General features: G+C 56.1%; 1 protein-coding gene across 2 annotated transcripts in view; it reads right to left on the reverse strand.

Annotated features, from left to right (window-relative positions):
- Positions 1 to 10,432: 10,432 nt before the first annotated feature.
- The window catches only part of MLPH (melanophilin), a 42,275-nt gene continuing 27,873 nt past the window's right edge, over positions 10,433 to 24,834 (reverse strand). Inside the window, exons 9-16 of one of the 2 annotated variants that reach the window (XM_033859469.2) lie at positions 23,974 to 24,113; positions 18,310 to 18,540; positions 17,941 to 18,096; positions 16,467 to 16,559; positions 15,496 to 15,573; positions 13,956 to 14,013; positions 13,377 to 13,477; positions 10,433 to 11,877 (exon numbers count right to left, since the gene is read on the reverse strand). In XM_033859469.2, coding sequence (XP_033715360.1) covers positions 11,833 to 11,877; positions 13,377 to 13,477; positions 13,956 to 14,013; positions 15,496 to 15,573; positions 16,467 to 16,559; positions 17,941 to 18,096; positions 18,310 to 18,540; positions 23,974 to 24,113 — 902 coding nt within the window. In that variant the 3' untranslated portion in view covers positions 10,433 to 11,832. The remainder of the gene's footprint in view (positions 11,878 to 13,376; positions 13,478 to 13,955; positions 14,014 to 15,495; positions 15,574 to 16,466; positions 16,560 to 17,940; positions 18,097 to 18,309; positions 18,541 to 23,973; positions 24,114 to 24,834) is intronic. The other variant, XM_033859470.2, reaches the window with a different exon arrangement.

A 24,834-nucleotide genomic window follows, 5' to 3' on the forward strand; every position in this document is an offset into this window, starting at 1 on the left:
TTTCATTTAACAACCATGTCCTCAAGTTGTTAAAAAAGCTGTATACTTATGCTATTTGAAATAACTGAACATTGTTCTCCATTTCACTTGGCCCTCAGAACTGAACTCATTCATATACTGAATAATCATAGATTATAGCAAAGGTCATTTAAGCGCCGTTGAGCCTCATCTCAAGGAGCCCGTCCTGGGGAGGACACCTCCCGGGTTGTTCTCCTTGGACGTGCGCAGGGGGCCACGCGGCCCTTCCTGAGCCTCCGTCAGACTTCGAGGGAAGTTCCAGAGCAGTACCTGGACCCCAGAGGGCCAGTCACGGGCGCTTCTCCTTCCTGTCATGGCTGCCCGTTCCTGGTGATGGAGGTTATATGGGTGGTGGGTTCCCAGAAAGTCTGGAGTCGGGGGGCGCTGGTGAGGGGGAGTGTATAAGGAGGGTGGCGGGTGGCTTCTACCCCGGGCTGCAGGCTGAGGCCACTGGGATGGATTCTGTCGGAATGCCCAGGGGAGCTCAGGGTCCGCGGTGGTCAGAGTGGCTCTGTGAAGAGTGGTGATGGTGGAGAAGCAGTCACATGAGGTGTGGTCCTGTCTCGAGGTGGGTCCTCTCCCTGCAGATGTGCGCACAGCACCTGGGCCTCGGGGGCAGTGGGCACTGTGAGACCACAGCAGCTGGAGGCAGCTTCCTGGGCACCATCGTGGGAGCCTGCGTGTGTGTGCGTGTGTGAGTGTGTCTGTGAGTATTGTGTGTGCGAGTGTGCACGTCGCGTGTGTGCACGTGTGAGTGTGACTGTGCATGTGCGAGTGTGCAGCGTGTGAGTCTGTGTGCGTGTGTCTGTACGTGTGTGCACACGTGTGCAAGTGTGCAGCGAGTGTGTGTGCACACGTGTGAGCGAGTGCTAGCGTGTGACTGTGCGAGTGCAGTGCGTGCGTTGCACGTGTGCACGCGAGTGTGAGTGTGCGTGCACGTGTGTGTGCGTGTGGTGTGTGAGTGTGTATGTGTGCATGAGTGTGTGTGTGTGGAGTAGTGAATCCTCTTTCAGCCAAGCAGCTTCGTCTCAGTGCGGGTTGGTGCTGATAAAAGAAATGTTCACATATTGAGGTCTGGGGGAGTCGTTCTGGCTTATACCTGTGTTAACTTGAATTGTATGTCAACTAGAACATCCTGTTTGTGGCCCATCAAACATACATTGTACGTCTGCTCTAATCATTAAAGAAAAGGGCGCACTGACTAGAAGTAAAGAATGTCCACATTAAAAATAAAGATGAAATGCCTCCCTTCCTGGGACGCCGACGCTGGCGCTCCTTTGAGGATAAGACTCCCTTCCCAGGGCCAAGCCCATGCTGGCTCTCTGTGTACCTGCTGCTCTGTTTTTAAAAAATACTTTGGAAGAATGTATCCCTGACTTGCTTAATGTTACTGTTTTTTGTTCTGACGAGGTGCACAGCTGTTCTGAAAACGATGCTCCTGCAGAGCAGTTCCGGGTTATCTGGGAGGCTGGCTTCCGGGCTGTGGCCCTCAGCGTGGCTCAGATAAATCTCTTTCCTATTCCTAGTATAGACTGTCGATTGATCATTTTGGTCGACAGGGTGGCATTGCTCCAGCCCCTGCGCCCACGGCTCTCTGCTCTGCCCTGCTGACAGAGGGGAATGATGTCCCCCGGGGTCTCTGGTGGCAGCCGTAAGAGGACCCAGAGTTACTGAGGGGACACTTTGAGAACTGGAGGTGCTACTCTACTGCTTTCGTCAGGAGCCCCTGAGCCCCCGGGGGCACCCGCAAGACGTTATTTACGAGAACACCGGGAGCCACCGTCCGCTGCTCCCTGGTCTGTGTCTCTAGCTAGAAAGGATTTATGACAGGTGTGGGTGAACAGGACTCCACACAGGGAGGCCTCAGATCTTTGGGGAGAGATGACAGTCTGGCTCCTGGGACCCCTTGTGGGGTGTCTGTGAGGTGTACATGGGTGGATCCAGTGACCCGCTCCCCGCTGGTCCAGCGGAGGGCTTCTCAGCAGGCTCGGTCCATCCCTGACTGGCCAGCACCCGGGACACACATCACCCTGCTCGCTCTTGTGTCTAGAACCATGAGCTGTGGCCGCTGCAGGGCTACAGTCAGAATCTGGGCTGGAGAGGCAGGGGCGGGGGTGGAGACTCACCTCCTGAAATGCGCGACGAACGGCTCATGGTCAAGAGGGACGCTCCGAGAGGTCTCAAGGGCATGGCTGCCCCGAGCCACCCTGGCCCCTGCCCTTCCCTCCGTCCTGAGAGGATGCTCCAGGTGCACCAGGCTGCTGTGAGCAGATGACACTCCTGCACTGGAAGAGCCACGTGGAGGAGACCCCCGTGTCCTCAGCATGGTTAGGAGAACCCCAGTCTTTGGGATGGAAGTCACAGCTCTGAGGTCTTTGAGCTCACACACTCACATGGTAGATTACCGGGTACCCAGCGAGCACGCAGTAAGTAGCGTGACGGTGGATGGTTTTGTTTTGGCTTTTGGACCTAACGGTGCTTTGTAGGGGGTTGAATAGTGTCCTCCCAAATTCATGTCCACCTGGAACCTCAGATGCGACATTCTTTGGAAATAGGGTCGTTGCAGATGTAATTTGTTAAGACGAGATCATTCTGGTGTAAAGCGGGCCCTAAATCCAATTGCTGGGGTCATGATGAGAAGAGGACAGACAAGCAGACACACACAAGGGAAGAGGCGATGTGGATTCTGAGGCAGAGATGGGAGGGGTGCAGCCACAAGACCAGGAACGACGTCAGGGGCTGCCGGAAGCACCTGAAGCTGGGCGAGAAGCATGGGGCCATTTCCCCTGGCCTCCAGAAGGAACCAAGCCCGCCGATACCTTGATTTTGGACTTGGTCTCTTGACCTGTGAGGCGATGAGTTTGTGTTGTTCTCAGCCACCTTGCTTGTCGTCCTTTGTTGTGGCAGCCGTGGGAGAACATGCAGTGCTCTATAAAGGTGTCTGAGTGACTGACGACATGTTTCTTTCTGGCCCTTGTTCCTAGAAGAAACTGGAGTCTTTGTGGCTTTGGCCCGTGTGTTTCTTAAACACAGGATTCCTCTGGACCCCTGGAAAGACACTGTCCTATCTGAGGTCTAGCTGCAGAAGAGCCCTGGTGAGTGGAGCATTCAGTTATTGGCAAGGCTGTTTCTGAGGTAGAGGGCTTCTGAAAATCCAGAGAAAATGTTAAAGCACTCATCTACAAATTAGAAAGCTGTTTTTGAAGTCTGAGTCGTGTGGAAAGTGAGGTCCCTGAGGCCTGAGTGGGATGAAGTTATATTGAGAGGTGGGTGGGCAGCAGTGGGGGGTCCCTTCCTTCTCCAAGAGGCAGTGGCTCTGGGGACCTGACTCTGCATTTGGGATCTGCAGCAGCGCCTTACTCATGGCTCCCAGTCAACTGGTTTCCAAGCTTCAAATGCGATGATGATGTGAGAAACATTATGTACGTAGGAGCTGTGTATTAATCAGGGTTCTGCAGAGAAACAGAACCAATAAGGGGTGTGTGTGTGTGCGCGTGTGCGTGTTTTCAAGGAGAAAGAGAAAGGGAGAGAGTGGGATTTTGTGGAATAGCCTCATGTGACTTTGGGCCTGGCAAGTCTGAAATCCTCAGGGCAGCCGGCAGCCTGGAGACGAGGGAAGAGTTGATTTTGCCACCGGAGTCCCAACATAGTCTGCAGAATTCCCTCTTCCTTGGGAACCTCGATCTTTTTCCTCTTAAGGGCTTCAGCTGATTAGACAAGGCCCACCCACATTATGGCATGTCTTCTGTTAATCTCGCCTGAAAATCACCTTCGCAGCAACATCTTGACTGGTGTTTGACTAAACATCTGGACTCCGCGGCCAGGCCAAGATGACGCATAAAATTAACCGTCACAGACCGCTGTGTTTGTGGTGATGGAGCAAAGCACTACTTTCTCCAGTGTGACTATTTCCTTGGGATTCTGAGCCCAGGTGCCACTGAGCTGCGAGTGTGGAAGGACTTGAGGGGTTGGCTCGTTTCTTTACCCAAAAGGCTGCCTCTGGGCAGACTTTGCTGTAGATGTTTTCAGGGGAATGTGGCAGCATAAGATTCCTCAGGCTGGCCCTTTCCCGAGAAGCCACAGCTGTCAGGTAACTTCTGGAATGGACTTCACCTACTTACCCGTAAATTAACTTGCAGGAGTCTTGGCTAAAAGTTAATATGTGAATGGATGTCCGGAGGAATGAACACGATTGCTGGTTGAGAGAGGATTCTGACTTTTGCTTTTCTTACCTTATTTTCTTAGCTTATCTATTTTTTCTGCTTTCTTCCCAATAAAGCATAAAGACATCTCATAGGTAATAAAAATCCTCTATAAGAATAACTTTGGAGATACAGGCATTGTGAGTATGTTGAAAGATTTCTTGGCCGTAGCCGGCAAGCTGAACGCAGAGCGCCTGGCTGGCAGAGGCCAAGCACTGAGATTCCTGGCGCTCCTTCAGAGACGGGTTATTAGGCCCCAGCAAAGCAGCTTCTTCCTCACGGTGCTGCTGAGAAGTGAAAGTCCTTGGAACTTTCTGAAATGACGGTTTGGTATAAAATTGTGGAATTGCAGCTCTTTAACTCATGGTTGGCTTGGAGTTGGTGAGACCAGGGAGGTGACCTGTGAAATCACACTCTTCCCTAAGGACTTGCAGGAGACTGGGTGTCCTTTGGCGACCTGGGTGCTGGATGCTAGGTTATCTGGGCAGAACGATTTGTGCTGCCCACTCACAGCCCGCCTTTAACCGTGAAAGGTCTTTGGTAGATTCCTGCATTCAACTCCTCTTAATGCTTTTTCTCTTTTCCGCATTAAGGAGACTGACAGAGAAAAAGACTCTGGAGAAGTATTTTAAATACTGTTTAAATAGTGTCTCTCATGTCCACCCGGGGTCACAGTGAAACCACTGGCTTCTCTTGCTTCCTGGCTGGAAGCAGGGGTATGGCTCTCTGCACACCAGGGCCACTGGTCCCTGACCTGTGTTCCGCTCCCAGGAGAGATGTCTCTGGAATGGCCATCTGGGAGAAAAAGGAACTCGGGAGAATTCTCTCAAACAGTGGAATTTATAAAGACTATTGGGAATTGAAAAATCCCCTCTTATTAGATGCCCTGGGAGCCAGAAACACAGCTGCCAGTGTGGCTTCTGTGTCTCCTGGAAATACAGGGGTGCCTGACACCCAGCAAAGCACTTTGGAGTTGAACCTTGTTTTTTTTTTGTGGTACGCGGGCCTCTCACTGTTGTGGCCTCTCCCGTTGCGGAGCACAGGCTCCGGACGCGCAGGCTCAGCGGCCATGGCTCACGGGCCCAGCCGCTCCGTGGCATGTGGGATCCTCCCAGACTGGGGCACGAACCCGTGTCCCCTGCATCGGCAGGCAGACTCTCAACCACTGAGCCACCAGGGAAGCCCCCTTGTTTTTTTTTTTAATTGCAGTATAATTGATTTACAATATTGTGTTAGTTTTAGGGGTACAGTCAAGTGATTCAGATACACACACACACACACACACATACACACACATACACACACACACATATATCTTTTCCATTATAGTTTATTACAAAATATTGAATATAGTTCCCTGTGCTATGCAGTAGGTCCTTGTTTATCTATTTTATAGGTAGTAGTGTATATCTGTTAATCACATACTCCTAATTCATCCCTTGCCCTCTTTCCCCTTTGGTAACCAGAACTTTGTTTTCTATGTCTGTGAGTCTGTTTCTGTTTTGTAGGTAAGTTCATTTGTATCATGTTTTCTAGATTCCACATGGTATTTGTCTTTCTCTGTCTGGCTTACTTCACTTAGTATGATAACCTCTAGGTCCACCCATGTTGCTGAGAATGACATTATTTCATTCTTTTTATGACTAATATTCACTGTATGTATATATATGTGTATGTGTGTGTGTATATATATATATGTATCACATCTTCTTTATCCATTCATCTGTCGATGGACGTTTAGGTTGTTTCCATGTCTTGGCTATTGTAAATAGCGTTGCTGTGAACATAGGGGTGCATGTATCTTTTCGAATTAGAGTTTTCATCTTGTCTGGATATATGCCCAGTAGTGGGATTGCTGGGTCATATGGGAACTCTATTTTTAGTTTTTTAAGAAACCTCCTGACTATTCCCCATAGTGGCTGTACCAGTTTACATTCCCACCAACAGTGCAGGAAGGTTCCCTTTTCTCCACACCCTCTCCAGCATTTATTGTTTGTAGGTTTTTGGATGATGGCCATTCTGACTGGTGTGAGGTGATACCTCATTGTAGTTTTGATTTGCATTTCTCTAATAATTAGTGATGTTGAGCATCTTTTCATGTGCCTGTTGGCCACCCGTATGTCTTCTTTGCAGAAATGTCTATTTAAGTCTTCTGCAGATTTTTGGATTGGGCTGTGAGCCTTGGCTTTGAGCGAGAGATTGGAGAGCAAGTCAGGAAGTGTCCTACGCAGAGAGGGCAGGAGACTCTGCGCCATGTCAGCTCTGGGGGACACGGGCTTGGCTCTGTCCCTGTGCCTGTTTGACTCCAAAGGAAGCCCCCTCCCTCATCTCGGGGATGAGCCTTGGGGCTCTGTCTGGACCGAGCCACAGCGTCACCCGTGGCAAAGCCAGCAGAAGGTGGGCAGCTTGGGCGTCCTTTGAAATTACAGCCTCCCTTGCTCTGCCTGGCGAACTCCGGTCCTGCTCTGCCTGAGACTGTCCATGTGCCATCACTGTGTCACTGTATTGTCCTCACGTCCTGCCACCCCTTGAAGGACAGGGGTGGAGCCAGGCCACCGCCTATCCTTAGGTCCGCACCCATCTGTGCCGCACGGCAGGAGCTCTAGGGACCCCCATCCACGTGGGCCCTGGCCAGGGACCCCTCGGTCCCCAGAGAAGCTGGCACCAGCAGGGGTCCAAGGTGTGCCCGGAACCTTCCACCTGACCTTTCCCCTGCACCTTTCAATCCTTGGTCCTTTGCATATGAATGTTTACATACGTTACCTGTCATTTAAATTCTCCTCTTTATATTATCTTAGTTTTTCATTTATGTTTTCAGTAGCATCCATGAACAAACACCACCCCTGGTCTGCTCTCACCCCAAACCCTGTAGCTTTTACACAGGGGCCAGAAAGACACAACCACCAACCCCGAGAGAGCCTGGATTAGGGATGAAGAGCTGGGGTGGTGAGTAAGCGTCCTCTCAAGGGTCTGCGGGGCTGGGGGCAGTGAGGCTGCTGTGAGGAGGGTCCCCGAGGACTCCGGGAGAGCACACCAGTCACGTGACGATGTCCTGGGGGAGGCACGGGGGGTGGGGGGAAATCTGCAATTTATTGGACACCCTCATATGGCAGAAAAAGCGTCCCCTTTGGTGCTCCTGTAGTCCTGAGTCTGAACCCGCCTTCGCGCTACTAGCTTGGGCAAGTCTTCCGACCTTCGTGGAATTTCTATTTTTTCATTCAGAAGGCAAGCTGCTGGCACCTACCCTGCAGGGCTGTTGTGTGGATTAGAGATCGTGACCCCTTTCGTGGCTTGGGGTCTGAATATGTCACGTCTCTAGTTTTTCTGATTAGTCATTTATGTGCTCACCAGCCCTTGTCATCAGCATCCCTCCCACATCCCAGAAAACAACAACAGCCCTGGGGCTCCCTCAGCCTCAAAAGCTCAGCCCCGTTTCCGAAGGCAGGTGGGAGGGGTGCACGGCTGCGGCTGCTGCCGCCAATATCCCCGCTGGGAACCTGCAGGCTGCAGTCTGTGCCCCTTGCTGGGGTGGTGCCCAGGCTGCTGCGGATGCCACAGGTGCAGGGCGGCCTTGACCTTGGGCTCGCATCACTGCTCAGTGAGGTCACGGGCCTGGCTCTCAATCCTGAAGCATTTCCACTGCGTGCGGGCGCTGGGCCCCGGGTGTCCGGTCACGGCCACTCGCTGCCCGGGCACGGACCTCCTCCCCGCCTCCTTCCCTAAACTGGCACTACTGGAGGTTTCCTTGCACAGAGTGGGTCCTCTGGCCTTGAGTGGGGAGGGAAGGAAAGAACTCGAGGGAAAGTTCCACGAGGGCTGGGGGACAAGGTGAGGCAGGCAATGCCACCGGGACGGAACGGGGGAGGCCGGGTGTCCGTGCCCCCCAGCTCTCAGGGGTGAGGTGTGAGTGTGGCCAGGCTGCGGGCAGAGTCCCACGGTCTCTGTGGAGGCTGAGCCCCGAGGGGCAGGGGGCCCATCCTGTTTGCTCCATACTCTCTTTTGGGGGCTCTGGAAGGGGGTTCCACTGACTGGTTTCTGTAAACAGAAGATTTCCTAGTGTGACAACAGTGGGTTGAATGGTGGCTTGCCATCCCAGCTCCCGGAACCTGAGAATGTGACCTTATTGGGAACAGGGGCTTTGCTCAGGCAACAGGAGGGGATTGTCCTGGACAGTCCAGCTGGGCCCTAAGTCCAGTGACAAGTGTTCTTGTGAGAGAAAGGCAGAGGGAGGAGACGACACAGAGAAGACGACAGACAGACGAGGAGACGACACCGACACCCCACGACACTCCACACATGTGGAGGTAGGTGGAGGCTGGAGGGATGCAGCCACAAGCCTCGGACCACTGCAGCCCCCAGGACCTGGAAGAGGCAAAGGCCAGTTTCTCATAGAGCTTCTGGAAGGAGGGCGGCCCTGCACACACCTTGATTTTGGACTTCGGGCCCCTGTGAGAGAACACAGTTCTGCCGCTTGAAGCAGCCCAGGTTGTAGTGATCTGTTCAAGCAGCCGCGGGGCCCATCGAGGTCAGGCTGGGGGCGGTGCCCGATGCCAAGGCACAGCGTACTCGGTTCTGCCAAGAGGGTGAGTTAATGTGAGGTGCTGGCTCCTTTCACCGAACAGAATCTGCAGAAACCATTGAGTAAGAGAACAAACAATCCTAGGCTTTGAGAAGGGCCCTCAGGGAGGCCGAGAGCCGCTTGGGATGGAAGGTTTGGGGCAGTGGCGGCAGCAGCTGGGGTGGAGGGAGACTGAGGTGAAGATAAAGGAGACAAGCATCGTCTGGTCCTTCCACGCTGCTCAGCACTGCCTGGGGACGGTCCTTGCCAACCCTGCGAGACCAAGGTCAAGGCAGTCCTGCACCTGTGGGGTCCGCAGCCTGGACCAGGGGTCAGCACAGATTTTCCATAAAGAGGCAGACAGAAATGTTCGGGTTTGTAGCACAAGAGCAACCACAGACACAAGGAAGCATGTGGACCTGGCCAGACTTGCTGACCCGGCCTGGACCGCTGGAGTGGGCAGCCTCGGGAGGGAGCAAGGGCGGAGGAGCTTTGGAGAAGAGAGAAGGGCTGCCCTGCCTGGACATCGTCGCTCCAAACCCACAGGACTGTGGACCCCAGGCTGGGGAGCTGTCTCCTCTCAAGGTTCCCAGGGGCTCAAAGGAGAAGGCAAAAGGGGCCGGCAGTCGGGTTCATGGTGGCCATCCTGATGTCCTGGGCTGCCCAGGCACGGCTGACAGAGCAGCCAGCACTCCCAGGGGACGTGAGTCCTCAAGTCACAACGATGGTCTCAAGAGAGCAATAACACACCGGACCACTCGTAACACTGGCAACAGAAGCACGGCTTCCACGCAACACCACAGGGTTGTAAGATAAGCACGACGAGGGCACTGAGGTGACGGGGGCACGAGGCATGTGAAGCCAGATCTGACATCCTGGAAATAACCGAGCGGACATTTGGTGTAAAAATATACCCCAAATAAGGGACACAGCCGCTGACGGGACGGAAGGGCTGGGGCATACGCAGAAGTCAGAGTCGCCAGCTTTTCCCGACAGAATGTGAGGGTAAAGCGTTGGCCGGAGCCCCTGGGAGCACGGAGTTGACCTGAGTGGATGCAGTAGGGTTTGGGGGTAAGATCGGAGTTCAGTAGGATGGGCTGACTTTGAGATGCCAGAGGAAGAGGCAGCTGGTCTGTGGTGGGGACCTCGGGGGGTCTGGGCTGCAATCCAGCCACAGGTGCCTAAAGCCGTGGGACCTGATGGGGATGGAAAGGAGATTCGACATCAAGGGGCCGAGAGGGGCTGAGGAACCAGCGCAGGAGCTGGGAGAATTCACATCCCCGGCACCCCGGCCGCTGCCCACAACATGGGTGCAGGTCCCTGGGCCATGCACACCGTCCGGGGCCTCTGCAGTGCTGCAGAGAGAATGAAAGAGTGAGTGTAGCCCTGACCCTAATCGGAGACCCCAGCGAGAGGCCTTCTGAAGGAGGGACGGATGTGCTTCCAGGTTGGAAGCTCTCTGAGCTCAAGTTAGCAACGGAGCTAAGTGGCCACTACGGTTCCGGGGCACAAGGCCTCACGTGCCTGCTGCATCACACCCAGGGCAGTGCTGCAGGCCAGCCGGGACTGCCTCTTCCTTGATGCTAGGAACTCACACTGACTTTAGTTTACTCTGTGAATAAGGAGGGGTGCACGGAGACAAGGATGGATCCTCTTTGGCTTACTGGAATCCTTTAATCATTTTCAGCGTTGAATTAGGAGCTGACTATTTCAAGCAGCTTTCATTCTGAGAAGGAGTTTCAGAGCCATCTTTTCTGCAAATCCCAGCACAACCTGAAGCCTAGTCATTCAGATCAACTCAGATGCTGATTCGGAAAAGCGCACTGGAGCTGCCACGGGCCAGCCCGTCCATGACACGGTCTCTGCGGTGACCGTGATGCTATAGGCTCAGTGGAAACGCGAAGGGAGCTCGTGATGCAGAATCTGTAAACCATGGGTGGGGCTGTGTCCACAGTCAGTCTTCGTATCAAAGGCTCTTGGGCATCATTTATTCACCTCTTCTTTCAGTTACCACAGAACACAGACACCAAACCACTTGAGAGAGCAAACTCAAAGCTGACCCCGTCACTCTGGAACGTATCAGGGATCACAGGGGAGGCTGCCTCACACTCGGGGCTCTGTTCCCTCCTCTGCAAAGTGCGCTGTTCCGAGGACTCAGTAAACCGGTCCCTCTGAAGCACGCAGCCGTGCTCAGCGAGGGGAGACAGGGTTACTGTGCTCAAGGCGGCTGTGGAGGGGGTCCCAGCGGGCTCCCCTTCAAGCTGGATGAGCCACACAGACACCCAGACTGTCCGAGGCTGAGCAGGACTTGGAGATCCTCTGCGGACCGACGGCAAGTGGCCTCCTGGATTCCACCGCAGCGAGTGGCAGTGCCAGGCTGGGCCCCGCCCGTCCAGGCTCCGCCAGTGCCTCCCAGCAGGCGGTCTGCACCTGCACCCGGGCTTTGAGCAAATGCTCACTTGCTGCCGCTGGCATGCTCTGTCCTCGACCACAGTGTGCTTTCTCCCAGCCTGTGAAGCACAGGCTGGGAACTTGCAGACTAGGTGTGTTTGTGTGAGGAGATGCGGGGGTCTATCCCTCCCTCTTATTCAGATGGACATGAGCTCAGTGACTTGTCCTGACGTCCAGTCGCACCCACACACCTGCCCTGGCTCCGACAGACACAGTCAGGAGTGTACAGATGGCTGGTGCGGTCACTGAGTCACCCCTTTTCCATTCTGGTCATGAAAGCAGCATAAGAAAGCCAGCAGTGAAAGGGCTAGAAGATCACTGAACAAAAGCTTCTTTGTGTCCTTCAGAAAGCTTAAACCCTAAAGGAGAGACGCGTCAGCCTAGATGTTTCTCACGGATCAGAGCAGGTGGGCAGGGGCGCCTTGGAGGTCATCAAAGAACGTGGGTGAAGAGCTGACGGGCTGAGAACCGCCGTCAGCTCACAGACGGGGTTTCTTCTCATTCCTCCACTGGGCTGCGTGCATTGGAAAACGCGGGGCAGGTGGAGGGACACGGAGGCTGAGGTGGAGGAAAAGGACCGGCGCCACTCCTGCTCTGTCCCGTTCAGACGAACCTCCCGTTTAAGGGCTGGTGGGTCATCACGGGTTTCTGTGAACACACATGGACACGTCAGCATGCACAGGTGGGTACGCACACAGATACACGGGCGAGAGCACACGCACACTCACGCAGGCGTGGGCACAGAAATACACGGGCGAGCACAGAGGAACATGTAAACACACAGGTGTGCACACAGGTAGACACGCACTTAGCTATATGACTGTGTGTACATAAAAACACGCACGGCACGTACACAGACACACACACGGGAGAGCACACAGACGCGCACATGGGCTTGCTGGCCAGGAGGCATCGGTCAACCCCCTGCCGGGTTTTTTTTTACTCAACCTCTTTCTGCCTGTTTCCCCAGCTATGGGTCAATGACACCGACCCTCATCAAATGGGCTGTAAGGACGGCAAGTATGTGACGATCTAAAGCTCTGAAGCACGGAAGGCGCGTTCGAATTTGAAAGTATGTAGACTTTCAAGCCCCCGCTGGTGATTTCTTATCGCCCGCCATCAGCCCCTGGGGACGGCCACGCTCTGGCCACGGTCCAGGCGGCCTCTTCCGGGCTCAGGTGGGGCCTGGCAGGGAGCCTCTGCCCTCTGTCCTTTCCTGTCGTCTGGGGCGGCCTAACGCTGGCTGTATCGGACACGTGTGCCCCATCTCCCCGTCTGCCGACACAAGGCTCGCACACAATCATCAGCAATGAGTACTGTGAGAAACTTTGAAAACCCGATTAAAAACGGAGTTTGTGGAAAGAACAGAGCAGTCGCTCCGTCTTCCTGGACAGCGAAGCCGTCGACTCAGACTCTCGTAACCGGCATGAAGCCATAATGACTGCTTGGGTGGTCGCAGTGTGGACAGCTGTGGGGATGGGGGTGTTTGCACCTGACGTAGGCCACTGAGACCTCATGCCCACCCCTGGGACGTGGGCATGACTCTGGGGTCCCTAGAGGTCAGCTGTCTCTCGCCGTTGCAGCCCTGTGTCTGTGGGGTGCCGTGGGCACCCAGGCAGCTGACACGCCCGTCAGAAAAGCTGGTGCTTTCACCAGGCTCTCGTGCGGCTGCAAACACCAAGGACCGTGGTGTCAGAGAAGGGTCTGCAAGGTGCACTTCTGCGGGCATCAAGGCCATGACCCCGCCGGTCCAGCCTGATGTCCCCTGGGCTTTGGGAAGCACCTCATGTTCTTTCTGCAGAGAGCCCTCTCCCACGGAAGTCGGGGGACAGCCTTGACGCCGGCACCTGCACAGGTGGTTCAGCTGAATGACCTTTACGGCGCTGGGTGGGCAGGTGGGGCTGCGTGGGGAGTCCTCACTGCCTCATGCGCTGTCCCCGTCCCCAAGCCCAGAGCCCCCCAGGGCCAGGCGACCCCGTCACTGGTACACTGTGTACCTTTAAGAAATGTTTCTGATTTTCCTTTAGACCTTTTGCTGGTTTTACTATTCCTGTTAGTGTACCCCAATTCTTTGCTTTGAAAACTTAATATCAACAAGTCAATCTGAGAGAATTTTAAAGCCGCCTCAGTGAAAAGAGAAAACTTACCGCAATGCTGTGGTTGGCGGTTTCCTTCCTGCCACTGGGGTTTCTCTGTGTCAGGGATCCGCGGGACACGGAGTTCCGATCGAAAGAGTCATCATCTTTGTCTTTGAGAAAAACGGGGGGGGGGGTGCTTATTAATCACAAACTTACCCCAAACAAGTGTCTTTGCTTCCTAAGAAATTTTAAAAGGAGCATAAAAACAAATGCTTCGTCCAGGACGAAGCTGATGTCCTCGTCACCACCAAGACATCAAGGCGGGCTAATTACGTCCTGTGCTCTAGAAGGTGGGGAGCTTTGCACCATTATTAGGACGATTTACATCGCAGGACAAGGAAACCACCGCTGCCACCACCGTCAACACCCTTATGTGCTTCAGGCAGCAAATTCCAGGTATCCAGACACCACGTCACTGCAACGGTCCCTGAGGGTGGCCCGAGGGCACTGGAGTGTCCTTCGGGCATCAGTGGCATGACATGCCGGGTCCCACGGGTTACGCAGAAATATGGGGCCCCGACTGGCCATTTTCACGCCCCTGAGCTCACCTCCCAGGCCTGGGGGACGAGGGAAGCAGGTGACTCTTACCTTGACTTCTGGGGTGATCACTGAGCTTTCTCCTCACAGGATAGGGTACAGTCACCACCTGGAAGAAAGAAGCCGTCTCTGGGCGTCAGTACCTTGCTGTAATTGTTAGGAACACCGGGAGCTAGGTTTGGATTTCTCATCATTCCTGCAGATTCGGATTAATCAGGGCAACTCTCTTCTGTTCCTGGGCAAAATTTGAACTTTTAACAATATTAAAACGCACGCTATCAATACGTTACGCAACAAATGCCGGAATATAAAAGAGCTGCTTAGCTTTCGGAGAACTGCAGCCTTGGGTGGGTACGCGGAAAAGCCCAAGTTCCAGCCCCACAGACAGGTTCAAATCCTATCGCTACCCCTCACCACCGTGACAAGGACGATTTACATCTTCTCTCCGAACTGTCTCCTCATCTGGAAAATGAGTCAGCAGCCCATGTACAGGATATTGGAAGATTAACTGTACCTAATACATTCTCAGCGCCCCATGGAGGCTGGGCCCCCCACCTTTCTTTCCCTGCCCCTTTCCTGTTGCTCACCTCTCTACTCTGGGCTAATTCATTCGCTGTTTTGCCTCTTCAAGGGGGAAGCTGAGAGCAAAACGGCCTGACTCCCTGGAAGTCCTGCCAACGCCTGACTCCCTGCGATTCAGCCTGGCTGGTTTTGTGGGCTGTACCAGGAGGCTGGCTGCAGACACGTTCAGGCTGGGCTTCCCGGGACAGGTCAGGGAAGACCACAGCCCCGAGAAGAGGGTCAGGGTGGGGCTGGGAGGCCGGACTGAGACCGCCTGTCGCTGGTCTGTGTGGTCTCAATCCAGTATGTCTACCTCCCCCACCCTCAGGCTCCGCACTGGTGCAACAGGGGCGATATCCACACCTGCTTACCAGGTTGTTTGAACATCAAATGGAAGGACGGAAAAAAAATACCATTTTTAACTACGAAGAGCTACCCACTGCTGTTGTCACGAGAAGCACAAATGACTAGGTGCTCATCACAGCTCACAAGGGGCGTATCAGGCAGCAGGCAGGACCCGGAGCAGACGGCCTGCTCTGTGCGTCCCGCCCATACCCCGCATCCATCCTTGTGCCGTTTCGCGCACACCGGCTCCCGCGCTTCGCTCCCACGGCCGGGACCCGCGGCTCCCAGGGGAGGCCCGTCCCCGGGCCCTGGAGCCTGCTACGTCTGTGAATGTTCGTCACCCAGGACAGGGGGGCGTGGGGGGCAGTACGTGCCCAGCACCCGGCCCCCGTGATGTGCACTGTCTCCAGGGCTCTGTGTTCCTCTCAGCCAGTTCCCCTGCCTGGGGTCTGCCCTCTGCCCTCTGCCCTCTGTCCCACCCTCCCACTCCCCTGGCTGGGCTTTCCTGGATTTTCCCCGACAGACACCCTATGGGGAGACCAGCCTGTGAGACTTGCCAGGTTTCTAAAGTCCCAATGTTTCAGCTCCACCCCCCGCCCCCTCCGTACTTGTCACGCTTCTGGAAAAGTCGGGCCAACCGTTCACCCGCTTCCAGCCTCTCGAGCTTGGATGTAGTGACACGTACCTCGACCTCATCTGAAGGGTCTGCACGCGGATTCTTAGGACTCTGGCCCAACTTCCCAACAAGCTGGGGAAGAAATACCTGGAGAACAGGGAAGGAGCCTGTGCTTATGACTGCTCGTCTGACCTCCTGCCACAGGGCGGGCGGGCAGGACACACGGAGGGTGTTCTCTTTAGTCCTCGGTCTGGAAGGCCGGGACGGCACGGCAACACCCACAGAGCACACACCACTCCAGGGCTCTGCGCCCAGGGCTGCTGGGTTTAGCAAATTAAAGTACAGAACGCCCAGCTGGCTTTGAACTTCAGATAAACAATGATTAAATTTTTTTAGTGTAAGTATGTCCCAGATATTGCACGGAAATACTTATACTAGAAGATGACTTGCTGTGAATCTGAAATTCAGATTTGATTGGGCATCCCGGCAGCCGCATCTGGGCCTCCCCTAAGAGCATTTATCATCCTTCTGCCAGATTTCCTCATACTGTGATCTGTCTGGAGACTCCCGACTTGAATCGGGGGGGAAGGATGTTGGTCTCAGGTCTCTGTCGTGGGCAGGTCCCCATCCTGCTACCGTCACACCCGCCTTGCAAAGCGCTTTTATGAAGGCCGCCAACACGAGGTGCTGTCCAGCCTGCTTCCTTTGGACTTTAAAGCGTGTGTGTGTGTGTGTGTGTGCGCGCGCGTGTGCGTGTGTGTGTGTGTGTGTGTGTGTGTGTGTGTGTGTGTGTGTGTACCACGTGGCTGTGTTTCCAATTCTCACGCAGGAGCTGACGGTCCCCCCATATAGCACTCTTTTCCGTTAGAAACAACACTAGCAAATGAAAAGGAATCCCAGCGCAGCCCACAGGTCACTGACTGCAGAAACATGAGGCTGGCAGATTAAGGAGGAGGGCGGCGGCTGCCCCGGGGGCTCTCACTGCCAGGCCCCGGGCTGCCCTGTGCTCCTGGCCAGGGCCCTGCGGCCCCTCCACTCACCGGGAGGCTGGATTTCTTCCGGGGCTTTGTCGAGGTCCTCACAGTGAGCCCTGCAGCCTGCAAGGCTGCAATCCTGTACTCGATATCTGACACCTGGCGGAACCACAGACAGACAGACAGATGTCACTTGGACGTCCTTTCAACGTCACAGGACAGGAGGAGCTGCTGCCCCCGATTCACCGATTTCATCGTGCTTCCCCTAAGATGGGTGACCCGCCCAGGGCCACTTCCTGGGCGCCCCATTTCCATCCGTCTTCCATGGCTGTCGGGAGGGTCACCCCCAAGCGGGGGAGGGGCTCCATACATTTTCTGGGGGCTCATCCATGAGGGATTGAGGGAGGGGTAGTGACGGGGGGGAGAGCTGAAGGCAGAGGCTTCTGGGAACAGGAACCGGGCCCCCTTCAGGTCCGTCCAGATCCCTCCCACAGCCCCCAACCCTTCTCACGGTCCTTGGGGCTCTCTGGAATCTGCTCTCCTCCCAGACACTCCCCTTCTCATTCCTGGGCTCTGGCGCAGGGCTCCACTGCGGATCCCCGAACACGCCGAATTTGACACGGCCTCGGGGCCTTCGCCCGGCTGCCTTCTTGTATTATCCCTTCCCGACCACCCTTCGAGGCAGCCCCATCCGAGCGCTCCCTGGGGCTACCCTCTCCTCAGCCTCGTCGACTTGTTCTGTCTCCTCCCACTAGAAGCACAAGCTCCAGGAACGCAGGGGCTTGCTCTGAGGTGCTCATAGCTGCATCTTTTGTGTCTACACAATGCCCGCCGTACTTGGGATCCCGACTGAGAACTGTTGGCTCCATAGGAAGGAATAAATGAATGCAAAGTTCTCAGGCTCACTTGCGCCCCCTAAGGTGCACGGCCTGGGGAGGCGCCCCTTCTTCCTTGGGGACGGAAGGGCACTTGCTGAAGAGAAAAGAAGCTGGAATGAATGGACAGTGGGTGCTGGGTCCCCTGCACTCGGACGGGCAGACCTCCTCTCCTCTGGGGTCAGCAGGGGGAGGGCAGAGCAGAGCCCAATCACCTTGACTGTCTCTGGGAGACCCTGGCTCTGTCCTTTGACCTTTGCACACCACTAACACACCTCCTACCCTAACTCAAGCCCGGGACCCAAGTTTACAGGATGCCCCTCCGTCAGAGTCTGGTCCTGAGCCCCGGGGCTGTCCTAAAATCTAAGCCTGCTTCTGGAGAAGCCCTCCTCATGGGGCAGGGAGGGGTAAGTGTCAGCATCTTCCTTCCGTGGCTGAAAACGCCACCTGTCTCTTGTCAACCTAAAAGGGAAATGGGCAGGGGTGGGGCGCAGGGCGTGGCGTGGACAGTGATTCCACGGAAAGCCCCAGGAGCCTGTCCTGGAGCCGACAACGTGGGCTCCCTGTGTGTGAGCCCTTCGGGGGGCTGACCACCCTTGCCAGGCCTCCAGGGCCCCCACTATCTATCTGGGGGAGCTGCCTGCTCCCGGGGCCGCCGGGGCTACCTTGCTCTCTGTCCGCTGCACCTGAGAGGCCGCGGCGGCCACTCTGTCCTCCAGCTGCGACAGCTCCTCGTCTGTGGTCCTGCTGGGCTGCATGGGGTCCTGGGGGCCCCGGGCCCCCTTCTCCCGGCTGGGCGTCTGGCCTGCAGCCGTGCACACCTAGGAGAGGGAAGTGCCGCACGTGACCACCAGCGGGGGAGACCGCAGGGCTCGCCCCAACGCACGTCCCATCCTGAAGGTGCCCCTTTCACTACGCCAGGAGCGGCCTGGCCAGCCGGGCAGCCCGTGGTGGGGCGCCGTGTGCAGCTGGGGCCAGGCCCCCCCGGCCCCGCCTCTGAGTGTGTGCTGCCGGGGTCGCTCAGGCAGCCTCACCTCCGGGGCGGCCCCGGGGGGGTCCTCGCTGGGGACGCTGCTGCCCTGCTCCGCCCCTCCGTCCTTGCCCTCCTCCTCGGATGAGGCCCGCTGGTCACCGGCGCGGCTGATCAAGGCCTCCAGTCTTCTCTTTAGGGCCGCCTCTTCCATGTCGGCACCTGTGGGCTTGCTGCCAACTGGACACTGAGATGGATGAGTGGCTGATCTCAGCCGGTCGGTCACCTGGAAGCGCTGAAAGCAGAAGCAGGGCTCCGGAAAGCACCGGCCCCCAGCACCCCGGGGGCTTGGCCGGAGCTGCGGCCTCATCTACGCCCCACACGAGCTCGGCCAAGGGGCCCGCGCCGCCTGTGCTCCAGAACCAGGCCCCGAAGGGTGGGATGTTCCTGGCGATCCTAACAGCACCCAGGCCACCCGAGACGCACCATTTTTCAACTTCTCTCTGTTCCCAAACTGGGTCCCCAAGCCACTTCCTAGGGTTTAAGCATCCTCATGGCGCCAAACCAAGACCTCAGCCCGGACTGTCTGCATCCGCCAGCTGAGGCCACGGGGTGCTGACAAGTCTGTTCTCGGGGTTTTTCTCGGTCCCCCCGTGATAAGACTGAAGTACACGACGGCCGTGTGGCCTCATCATCACCCTAGGGCTCGGGGGTGGGTCCTGAACTTGCATAAACGCTACAGCACGCATGTCCACTGTCCATGCTATGTCTCTGTGTACCAGGCTCTGTGTCCACAGTCTCTCCCACGAGCCTCCTGTCGGCTTTGCAAAGGAATCATACTCCTAGACGCGGGTCTGGAGCTGACTGAGAAGTGTCTACAGTGTACTTGTGACTCTTGGAAAACTGCAAAGTCGTGTGAACCTCTCAGTGATGTTTTCCATGACACAGTGAGTAGCACCCTTTCCCACTCACCCCTTCCTGAATCTAGCGCCAGGGAAGTTTGCCACCAGGGTGGACTTGGAGGAGATTCCTACAGCCCAGAATATCTATATATCTGCCTTGGCTGGTGAGAAACTCAGAGCTAAACAGTGCTTATTTCTGGAAATCTCTTCTCCAGAGTTTAGCTAGGCCTCTGTTTCTTGAAATTATTTTTCAGGGTTGTATTCTTTTTTTTTTTTGTTACGCGGGCCTCTCACTGCTGTGGCCTCTCCCGTTGCGGAGCACAGGCTCCGGATGCGCAGGCCCAGCAGCCATGGCTCATGGGCCCAGCTGCTCCGCGGCATGTGGGATCCTCCCGGACCGGGGCACGAACCCGTGTCCCCTGCATCGGCAGGTGGACTCTCAACCACTGCGCCACCAGGGAAGCCCCAGGGTTGTATTCTTTGGTCATAATTTTCTAAGTCTCTATAAGGGGATGGGAGTCCCTCATTGATTCCAGCTCTTACCCTAATTCTACAGGTGGGGAAAGGAAGCTCAGAGCCCCTCCTTTGCCCGGCCTCACTCAGTAGCATCATACCAGGGCCTAGACTGCAGTAAGCTCTGGCTGCCGCCCCTACGCCCACAGCTACCCGGCTGTCTGTCTCTCAGACGCACATGTGCACATGCACTCGCATTAGACCAAGGGTTCTATTCCATTCACTCCCCAGAAGGTGGCCCCTGTGCGCTGGGTACACCCTCACACACAGGGTGGGCAGGAGACCCCTGCCCGCTCCAACGGCCTGGACCCCCAGGCCGGATACTGCAGGACCAAGCGAGGTCCCCGGGTCTTCGCTGCTCTGACTTCCCAGCCCCTCTCTCGTTACATCCGCACCAAAGGCTGCACACCTGCGCCCCTCTGAGTTCTGCACCTGTGGCTGGGCCCACAGATGCCCAGGCTCCGCGCACAGCGGACGGCAGGGGCCTGGACGGGGCAGACGCCCGCCCCCCCCCAGCTGTAGCACAGCGGACGGCAGGGGCCTGGACGGGGCAGACGCCCCCCCCCCACCCCAGCTGTAGCACAGCGGACGGCAGGGGCCTGGACGGGGCAGACGCCTGCCCCCCCGTCAGCTGTAGCACAGCGGACAGCAGGGGCCTGGACGGGGCAGACGCCTGCCCCCCCCTCAGCTGTACAGTGGAAACCCGTTCAGCTCTCTGAGCCCCATGCATGAGCTCCCAATCGAGAGTCTTCCTTGCAAAGCCCGTGTTGGTGCCTCAACCTCCCTTAACAAAGGAGCTTCAGTGGGTCAGCAGGCGGTCCCCGGCTGACATGTACTTGTTCCGCTCAGAAATCTGCAGCAGAGGGAGGGATTCAGTGGCTGGAGGACAGAGCCACTCCGGCCAGCAGGACACTGGCACCTACCACCTCGGGAGCACCAAATTCCCAAGCAGTGGAAGGAAAGGTCAGGCCACCATTCGTCATGTGCCCTGGGAAGGTAACTGTGAGGCCCATTTTCTGACAGCCGGGGCTCTGGAACGCCAAGCAGAAGCTGGGAGCGGTACCAGAAGCGGGGGCGGGGGGCGTTGGGAGGATGAATAAAGCAGGACAGGTGACACATTCAGCGTCACTGCCGTGGCGCAGCCATTGTCACTGCTGAACCTGAGGTGCACAGGAAGGTGTGAATTGATTTTGCCAGGCTGCTCAAACTAAGTCAAGAGCCCTGGGTCAGCGTGGGCCAGGAGGCCTGCCAGGTGATGACCTGAAAGTGCGACTGGCTCATACCTTGAGTCACCAGCTCTTGAGTCACCGGAGCCTATTAACTCCCAGGCCGGGAAATGAGAAAATCAATTCTCCTGTTTTCTTCCAAGCCCGGCAGATGCATCTGGCCTGCCATTATCTCCTCTGTGGTCCACCTTGTTTTAAAAGAGGGAGATGGCTCCAGCAGGCTGGTGAGACGCTTTTGCATTGTTCCGCAGGTAATTAGTTTGATCTTCACAGCACCGAGGGCTCTGAGTGGGCAAATCTGCCCAGAGAAGAACACAAGCTGAGAAGCTTCAACACGAGGGTTTCGGCGGGAGCGGCCCCAGCCTCGAGTGGCTGCTGGTAACTGAGACCAGCTGTGGGTGCACTCATGGCACCTGAGAGGCAGCGATCAATACCTGGGAGGGGGATGCTCAGCAGACAGTCGTGTGTCCCCGGGGAGCGTGGTGGGCATGAACCCACGGCAGGAGAATAAGAGCTGACCCAACCAGGGTCCGGCACCGGCACAGTGAAGTACCACCTCCAGAGCGAAAGAGAAGGAAAGCATCCCACGACGAGAACTCGGAAAGTTCTCGTCCTGACGGAGGAGGGACACGAGCTGGGGGCAGCACAGAGCCGTGGAGAGACCACAGCCCTCGGAACGGGAGGTGAGCTGCGGGCTGGTGGTTTTCTCTGAGCAAGAGAGCCTGTCCGCATGCCGCCAGGACAGCCTGGACGCGTCCCGGTTTTCCATCTGGGATCAAGAGCCGTTGGCCCCGTGTAGACACCCCCAGGGAACACCTGTCTCTCAGGTGCTCAGGGGCCCAAAGCTGCTCGTGCCCCTCCCTTCGGCCCAAAGCGGGAGCCGCTCTGTCCCGTGTGAGCTCCGTCCAGGTAAATTACATGCTATCTGGACGCACGGACGGCAACTTGGAATGAACTTCCGGTGTTTCCAACACGTTTGCAGCAAAACCCAGATTTACAATTTAGGAATGCAGTGCAGACAGAGGAGGAAAATGAGCGACTGTAGTTTGGCACCGGTGAGGTTTTCGTGGGGAAACCGAGTCAGTGTCTTTAGCCTGCGCTCTTGGGGCACCAGGGGCTCACTACCCACCACTTGGGGCAGGGTGCGTGCCAGGGCTCCGTTTCCTGCACCTCCTTGATCTCAGCCCCTTGGAAGCATCCGTCCTTGGTACCACGTGTTGTACTCTCTCTGGCCTCCCTCTCAGCATGAGTGATTATTTATAGAAAGTCTTTGCTGACTATCCCTCACCCAGAAAGTCCTGACCGCGAGTACAGATGCGAAGACAGGCAACAGGTCAGGGGAGGATCATTCAGACGGACCCCAACAGTACATTATTCTCGAGAACTCTCGAATCCCCAAGGCATGTCTGTGAGTCCTGTAAGAGTTGGCCCTGGGTCTTCCCCGATGCACAGGGACGCTACTGCCCTCTGGAGGCCGCTCTTTACACTGCCTGATTCCCTTTTCACAAAGATGCAGGTGAAGTCAGTGGAAGTAAATGAAGTCAAGAGAAAGAAATGAAGAAGAATTCCAGAGACAAGATACAAGCATGAAACAGAGTAATTTTCAAGGAGGCATAAAGGATGACTGGTGTCAGTAGGACTAAATACCGGGATATGTGTTTTACTGAACGTCACTAAAGCTGCTAAATTAAAAACTTGCTGAAAATAGACAATTTAATTCTAGTCTTTATCCCATTGTCTTCTGGCCTGGACACTGGGAACTTCTCTGCCAGTGGTGGTTCTGCCACCCAGGGAGGTCTCTGTCTCTGCCCTGGGGAGGCCTCTGCCCTGGGGAGGTCTCTGTCTCTGCCCTGGGGAGGTCTCTGTCTCTGCCCTGGGGAGGTCTCTGACCTGGGGAGGTCTCTGTCTCTGCCCTGGGAAGGTGTCCGTCCTGGCCGCACTGGCCGTCCACCATCATCCCGCAGCCTTCCCAGGGGCCAAGCCAGTCACTCCCTGGTCTGAATCAAAGGACACTTCCTTGCACCAGCATCTCCCCTGTTCCATAAAAGAAGAGTGAGCCCCTGGGTTGAATGGCAGAGAGCGGGGTCTTCACTGCAGGCCTCCTGAGGGCCTTCCGTGCCCTGCTGTGCTCAGGGCAAAGGGTCAGTGGCTTCTCTCAGAGGCGGAGGTCGGAGCAGGAGGTGCGTCCAGCCCCGGGGTTGGGCGATGCTGCCGGGTGATATTATGGGGAAGAGAGCCAGCTGGGCCTGCGGGCACTGACTCTGCAGGGGGAGACGCAGAGTTTAAAAACTCCACGCTTCTGCCCTGTTGACGTTTTAGATCAATTTTAGAACAACAAAAAAACCTCCCAAAACAAATAACAAAACACCTGACACTGGTTCACCAGAAAGCCATGCGAAGAAAGGCACCTTCTTGGCCTTCCCTGGTGGCACAGTGGTTGAGAGTCCGCCTGCCGATGCAGGAGACGTGGGTTCGTGCCCCAGTCCGGGAGGATCCCACATGCTGCGAAGCGGCTGGGACCGTGAGCCATGGCCGCTGGGCCTGCGCGTCCGGAGCCTGTGCTCCGCAACAGGAGAGGCTACAACAGTGAGAGGCCCGCGTACCACAAAAAAAAAAAAAAAGAAAAAGAAAGTCACCTTCTACAAGTCAGGCGCTCCTCTTCGCAGATCATTCACTTCCGGAGCACAGCTGTGAAGGGACTGAGGCTGGAAGGGCCCCTAACCTGTTCCAGGTCAGCTTAGACTGAGGAAGGGCCCCCCCAACGTCCGAGCCCGGGAAGGGTGAGCCCCGGGCAGATCAGAGGGGGAAGCGGGTGCGGACGGAAGCAGAGGGCTCAGCAAAGGCCCGGCCCGCTGGCAGCCCTGCTTGTTATCCCCAAGGCCCTGGAGAACAGTCTGTAGCCTGTGGCTGCAGCGCTGGACCACACCCCTCGTCCCAGGGCTTCTGACACTGCACATCTCTGCTGAGCAGGCTTGTGCAGTTTTATAGTTTTGAAGTACTTTTAATTTCTCAGCAATGAACTGATGTTAAGGTAAAAAGGCACCACCCAAAGAAGCAACTAGAATGCATTCTTTCCGGCCGCCTTACCTGCTTCTCAGACAAGGTCTGGCCTCTCCGTCTGGGATGGTGAGAGGACACCCTCTGAGCCCAGACGCTTTCTTCATCTGAGGTGTCCACGTCGGCCAGATAGTGGGATGGGAGCTGCTCATTCCAGAGGACATTTGTTCCTTTGGAGGAAGAGTGGGTTTGGATTATTTGGAGTGAAAAGCTGAAAGCCAATGGGCATTTTCTCCAATGAAGAGAAATCAGAAATCGAAGAAAACGGAGACATGATTCTACTCCATTGATATTATGGGGCTGAGATCCCTAAACCAAGTAAGAATGGAACAGAGTCCACGGTCCCACACTCGGAATTTCAGGAGCAGAAGCCCCTGCCCCGCCAGCACTCACGGGGGGCTCCAGGGTAGGAAAGCCAGGTGGGCAAAGCAAATGTAATATAATTACATCACACGGACTTCCACGCGCCTCGGGTGTGGCGGACACGCGTCCCGGGAAGTTTCCACGAGTGGAGGTGACTTTGGGAAGTCTTTCCACATTGGTCACCGGGGACTGCTTTTCCTGCCAGCCTAGTGATTCGCAGACTCTCGTGGGCACGGGTCACCTACCGTGTGGCCTGAGACGCTTATTCCTGGGCTCTGTTGGCGGAAGAGCCCCATGTTCTCACCAGAAAGTACCCCCAGAGCTCCAGGTTGGCCTGGAGGGCACCACATCCAGCCGTGCCGGGTGGGGGAGGGCTTGACCCTCCTGTGAGGTGCCCCACAGGAGCCAGGGTCCCAGGAATCAGCTGCACGAGCTGTTTCTGTGCTTGACGTGCAGCCGGCCACATGGCCCTGCCAGCACGCTGAACGACTTGGGGGCAAGGCCCTGAGCTCCAGCTGAGACTCTGGC

The sequence above is a fragment of the Tursiops truncatus genome, chromosome 7 (genome assembly GCF_011762595.2).
Source record: "Tursiops truncatus isolate mTurTru1 chromosome 7, mTurTru1.mat.Y, whole genome shotgun sequence".
NCBI lineage: Eukaryota > Metazoa > Chordata > Mammalia > Artiodactyla > Delphinidae > Tursiops > Tursiops truncatus.